Source organism: Ruditapes philippinarum, unplaced genomic scaffold, assembly GCF_026571515.1.
Source record: "Ruditapes philippinarum isolate M1 unplaced genomic scaffold, ASM2657151v2 ctg4466_1_1_1_1, whole genome shotgun sequence".
In the NCBI taxonomy this organism is placed as follows: Eukaryota; Metazoa; Mollusca; class Bivalvia; order Venerida; family Veneridae; genus Ruditapes; species Ruditapes philippinarum.
Window position 1 is genome coordinate 51,167 of NW_026861250.1, and position 6,253 is coordinate 57,419.

The 6,253-nt window shown below is 30.8% G+C and overlaps 1 protein-coding gene across 1 annotated transcript; it reads left to right on the plus strand.

The window, feature by feature from the left end:
• The first annotated feature begins 2,071 nt into the window (after nucleotides 1-2,071).
• Nucleotides 2,072-5,746, plus strand: LOC132715036 (C-type lectin domain family 10 member A-like). The gene is made up of 2 exons (XM_060698006.1): nucleotides 2,072-3,316; nucleotides 3,817-5,746. Exons 1-2 carry the CDS (start codon nucleotides 2,385-2,387, stop codon nucleotides 3,959-3,961), a joined length of 1,077 nt encoding a protein of 358 aa, XP_060553989.1. The 5' UTR covers nucleotides 2,072-2,384; the 3' UTR covers nucleotides 3,962-5,746.
• The last annotated feature ends 507 nt before the right edge of the window (nucleotides 5,747-6,253 follow it).

Here is a 6,253-nt window from a genome sequence, read left to right on the forward strand (position 1 = left end):
CAAGATTTTTTATGACATACAATTCGTTATCTTTAAATATTTCTTAGTTTACAGTTTTAATTGGAATAATTGTCACACGATATAGGCTTTAATGAAGAATTTAAAATAATCACGCAGAACCGCGGTGTGTCTTAAAAGGTAAAATTCCTTATTGTTCGTGTAAATATTTCTGTATGGTATTATGCAAATTCCTTTAAAGAAATTGAATGTCACTATCGTTAAGTTAGGAAATATTGTCTTTATTATAGTTTAATTTTGTCCCACGCATTTGTTTCACTTTGCCCAACATCTGACAAAGTAAAATACTACACTCATATTTTCAACAACACAATCACGACTGTTTTTGTAACGTCAGACTAAAATATCAAATTGCGGAAAAGAAAAATATATCAAAGTCGAGCCAGTCACATTTAAAATAATATAAAAAATCAAAAACGTGTTTCACTTTGCCATGGTTTTTATTTGGGATATTAGACCGTGCATCATTATAATTATCACGAGTTAATTGACCGAACACACGTTTATATTATTAGAAATGCTACATCTTATTTCATTTATTTATCGTTATAGATAATGTTAAACAAACCTGTCTTAACTATTACGCCAGCCATTGTCACTCCATTCCAACCTCCAACCATGTTTCAAAGGCTGCATAAATTTTGATATTACATTAAGGTTTGGATTTTAACATACGTGTTTTAGTGTAAAGCTCAGCTCACTTTAAATGCCAAATTCCCTCTAGGATATACAATTAACCTTTCCAAAAGTGTGTTCCGTGTAAACTTTCTTGATCTGTTCTATACCTTACTGAATCTAAATTGGCGTTTTCGTTAAAATATGACAAAAATTGTCATATATAAGATTATGGAAAAATAGATGCATAAATTATAACTATAAATCTGATTTTCAACTGATCTATAGTTCGTTTCGGCTATCTCTTTTATTTTCAAAGTCATACTGATAAACTGAGTAAGGGATCAGTCTAAACAGTTAAGATACAAGAACGACTGTGACTGTGATATCTGTTCTATTTTTGGATTTACATTGAATTGTACATACATGTATTTTGTTTACTTCGGAATTAAAAAGTATGTTATGATCCAAATGCATTATGAAATTAAAACTTTAGGACGCAAAGAATAGAAATAGTGTTATTGGTTGTAATTCCTGATTTCCTTCAAACAAATGTTTTGAGAATTTTAACATTTTCCAATAGCTATAATGCTGCTCTATTTATAATCTGATGTCTAATTATTTTACAATTTAAGATTCAAGGGTATAAATCTATATCTTATGAAATATTTTAATAAATTTTATCAACAGTTAAACTATATTGAAACTATATTGGTTCCAATTATTATATAGTTGATTCCAGAAAAAGTTGTAACATAGAATGTCTCTGTTATTTAATACACATAAACAGAACAAATCGTTCCGGAACAAAACATTATTTTGCTATTTTAAGTCATGTTTTATCCGTTTAGCAATGATTTTGTACATGCGCCATTCGCTTTTAATACTATAAATTACCATATTTATTTCATACAAGCATTTCGGAAGTATATTTTTTTAAAATTCGAACAATAATTTTTGCATAAAATATATAGCTTTATACACTTTCTCATTATAATGGAACAAATTTTCAGTTGCAAATAAGGAGTAAATACTATACACTTCATCTTAGTACATGAAAGTGTTGATTAATTTGTTGATCCTTGGGGATAGCTAGTGATATTGTTTTCTTTAGTTCTAAATACTAAATTTAATATCTGTCGCTAAGTGTCGCTGCCGGCCATGTCGGTGTATTGTATCGTATCTTGGCAGTCTGGCTGCAAAGTATTTGCAATGATCAGTGAGACGACAATATTTTTAGAATGCACAATAAAGGACTAAAAAATTATTTCTGAATTGGTTCTTTCCGTTTTACAAAGTAATTTAAGTGATGGACAACTTAAGCAAAGGCGTGTTTCTGTTTAATTTCCGTTCGTTTGGTCGTATCTCTTCATGACTCACTTATTTTTAAAGTGTTTTAGTTTCGGTAAAAGTAGAATCGTAGAATAATACAAAGGAGTTCAACTTGTACATGCTTTAGATCACATCATATGATGTAAGTGGTGTATATTGTAGTTGAAACTTAACAATTCCATTTTTTCTAAATGAGATATTAAAACAAACGGTACGTATAGCGATATAGTTGGTATATTGACAGTACATTAAAACGGCCGGTATTGTTTAACAATTGTTAATTGTGTTTCGAAGTTGATGGGTAAATATTAAGAAAAGGAAATACAGGTTTGCCGTAAAAAAAACATGATTAACAAATGTGTTTCGAAGTTGATGGGTAGATATTAAGAAAAGGAAATACAAGTTTGCCGTAAAAAAACATGATTAACAAAATATTCTTCGTCATTTTGATTTCGTTGTTTTGTATAAATGAGGGAACCGCCAAAGAAGTGCAGAAAGCTAAGAGCATAAAGAAGAGACTTAATGACATAGAAATTCGACAGAATTTGCAATCTAATGATATACTGGAACTTCAAGAATCTATTGACGAGTTGAACCAGACTTATAACAAAATTGACCAATGCTCGGAAGTTGATTTGAATCGTGATAGACGTCTTAAGGAAAAAACAAACAATCGTGAATATGAAAATAATAACATTTTGTTTAAAGCATTTAAAGAGGAAAAGGCATGGATACGTGCAGAAATTGAAGAACAAAAAAGTACCGTCAATAGAATAGATTTACAGTTCAAAGCCTTGCAGGACAATTTTGACATTTCAATTAACAAAGTTATTGGTAGAGTTGACATCTTAGATAATAATGTTGAATTGATATTAGATAAAAATATCAAAATGATAAATGAATCAATATCAATTATCTCTGAAAGACTGGCATCCGAGGAAAACCGTATGAAAAGACAAATGGCGAAGATCGAAAAACTTGGAAAAGCTGTCGACAGTATAGAAAAAGAATGCAAAAAATTTTCTGTGACATTAAATGACTTTGAATCCAAGACAGATGACAAAATAATGAAAATAAGGGAGATCCTTGCGACAATACCATCGTGCCCATCTAACTGGTTACAGTTTTCAGGAAACTGTTATCATCTTTACAAATGGGAAGCTAACATTGATTCAGCTGTTAAGGTGTGCTCAAATGAAAATGCTTTTGTTGCCGATTTTCAATCTGAAGTTGAATTGCAATACATTAGGTCAATCATAAATCTTGATCAGAACATATGGGTTGGAATTACAGACAGGGAGGAAGAAGGTAATTGGAAATCGCTCAGAAATGAAAAACAAATTGAGTTTTCGTAAGTATAAATTTACATGAATATTTTGTATATATTTTTATTCAATAATGTTATTAAATGTTATGACATTTCAAAGTTATATGAGAGTATGAATTGATAAGTAAAAAGTAAAATTGTTGCAATTTTATGCTATTAGGGTAACATGCTAAAGCAGAACGCCTCCAGATTCATGCTAATTTTCATATAAATTTGAAAATCTATTAAGATTAAAATATTGTTATTTGACCAAAGAAATAATTTTCAGATTGCAGTAATTTACCCACAACAGGTGAAAATACGCAAATATAATCCTAACTGTGTTAGTCACGCACTTAAAGAAACATGGTATTAAATACTGCAAAATCGGTCATAAATGGTACATAACTTGGAAATTATTACTTTTATCTTGAATCGTTTAACTTTTCTTAAAATCTCAGGGTTTTTTCAAGATTGTTTTTTTACATAAAAAGTTAATAATAGTTACTTGGCAACTCGTTTAATTGTTCACTTAACTCTTTTAGAAATTGGGAAAAAGGACAGCCAAATAATTTTTTTGCCGGCTATGACGAGGGCTGCGCAGTGATGTATCACGACAGTGGATTATGGCACGACTATAGATGCAGTCACACTTTTGCCTATATTTGCAAGAAAGTGGTGCCGTTGTAAACATCATACGTCACCTCTATTTTTTAGAGTTTTGTATCTTTTTTTAATTTGAAATGAAACTAAAACAATTCCAAAGAATGAAAAGGTAGAACTTAAATAAGATGTAAATTTAACAGTAAAACTTGAAAATTTATACTTTTGATAGTAACAGTTGTATTAATAATACAGGCTGCTACAAAATGACCAGTTATACACCTTAAAATGTGTCTTGTTTTATCACTCTGATTTTTCAAAAATATATTTTACACATTCAGTGTCTATATTGGTAACACACGTTCCACGTGTAACAATCAACGGGTTGTTGTTTGGACATTAGTACTGTTACATCTAAAATGAAAAGAATTCGTTTCTTTTTCAAGAAAATAAATGGATGTCATAGAGGATATTTGTTTAGTTCAGTGTAAGATCGGAATATATTTCACCGAGTGAGCACCAAAAGGTATATTTCACGAGTGGCGCAGCCACGAGTGAAATATGAACTATTGGTGTTCACAAAGTGAAATATATTTCGATCTTACACTAAACTAAACAAATTTTCTTTTTATTATATGCAAAGAAACGTTTTAAAAAGACATTAAACCTAATACTGAATGAAAAGCGCGCCAAATAATAATACAACGTGACGTCATTTACGACGTCACGTCATTAAGTTGGTACCCAGTACTGTGCACGCTTGTATTCCACTGAAACAAGGTAAGGGGCTTAAATTCAAAACAGTGAAATTATCAAAGCTGTAATTTCACTGTTTCAAACAGTGAAATCACCAGTTTTATATCACTGATATATTTCTATAAACCACCGAAAAGCATGTAATAAATGTATTTAATTGTTCTGATGTACATGTACATACTTTTAAATACTACACTTTAGGAGGTATGCGTTCATATTTTAGAACAAATTTCAGTTGTAAATAGATTGACACTATTACTTTGACCAATAGTCATTCTTGAAGTAATGCTAACAATAAAACAATATAAAACACAGGCACCGCTGTATAAGATTCGCCCTGTATTATGTAATACGATTCAAATCGAAGCTACCAGATAAGAGTATTTTAGTACAGTAAATTGAAATTATCTATTGATCCGTGTTCGTATCAAAACTTTTCATTATTTTTATTTTCAAAAGAAAATGTTATCTTTGTAAAAAAATGTTTGTTTGATGTTTTTGTTGTTTCTTTTTTTATTGGTTTCTTCTCCGCGCGTGCGTGTGTGTGTCATATTTGTATCTCTTAAAGGAACTCCGGTGTGGTTGAAAAAACAAAACAACTAAAAACATAAAAGTTGAAATTCGTATATGATTACCCGGGGCACTTAAAGCATCAAGATATGCCATAGATTTTTATGAAATATACTCAGAAATAGATTAAAATCGTATTTTGTGCTATTCTTTGCCTGATTTTAGTGAAAAGAATTGCAACGGTTTTCAATTGCGGGTCATTTTTAACAATTTGAATTACTATTTTTTGAAAATCGAAGTGAGGCAATGATCTCAAATTTTGCAAACAAGCTATTGGTGTAGACCTAGATCAAATGGAACATTAATTTCTAAAGAAATACCGGTCCGTCGTGTAAAAACAAACCTCAGTGGAGTCCCTTTATATTTTCTTCTCAGAGCTAGACGCTTATCAGTTCACATACGATCTGATTTGAATAATTTTGTATATAGCTCATTTTTGTTACATTTCCTTAGCCTCGGATAACTTATTATATGATAAGGCTTAGAGACTGCTTCTTTAAACTCTAAATATAATGTAAATATATATTAATAAAATGTAGGTCAATATATGTGTTGTGTTGTGTATGTATCCTGTGTATAGTGATCATTGTTTCGGTGCGACTGTTTGTTTGTTTTTTTTTTTGTTTGCTTGACTTCGTTTTACGTCACACTGACACAGTTTAAGTCATATATTTACGTTCCAGTTTTACTGGTGGGGATAGGCCTAAGGTGCTCTTCCGTGCATTATGTCAGGCACGAATGGGCACCTGAGTTAGCTTGAAAGCTTCCTCACATGAAAGAATCCAAAGTCCCTGTTGGGATTCGAACCAACAGCGGTGTTCAGATGTAATAAGAAATTGTGTTCACTACTTTATACTTGTAATGTTATGTGAATTCAATTAATTTCAGGCAATCTATTAAAGGTTATTCACTTTGTAAGATGGCGGTTGTAAGGCTGTTGAAGGCGTTGTTTTCGGTCATTATCATGCTTACCTCATACCGTATTGGTTTGAATAAAGCTGATTGAAAAAATATTGGACCAAAATGCAAAACTTAATAATCAAACAGGATACA

Bases quoted from the DNA above. Each gene is read 5' to 3' on its own strand.
- LOC132715036 (XM_060698006.1), top strand. From the start codon at position 2,385: ATGATTAACAAAATATTCTTCGTCATTTTGATTTCGTTGTTTTGTATA. The intron at 3,317-3,816 runs GTAAGTATAAAT...TAACTCTTTTAG, and splicing joins GAAAAACAAATTGAGTTTTC to AAATTGGGAAAAAGGACAGC.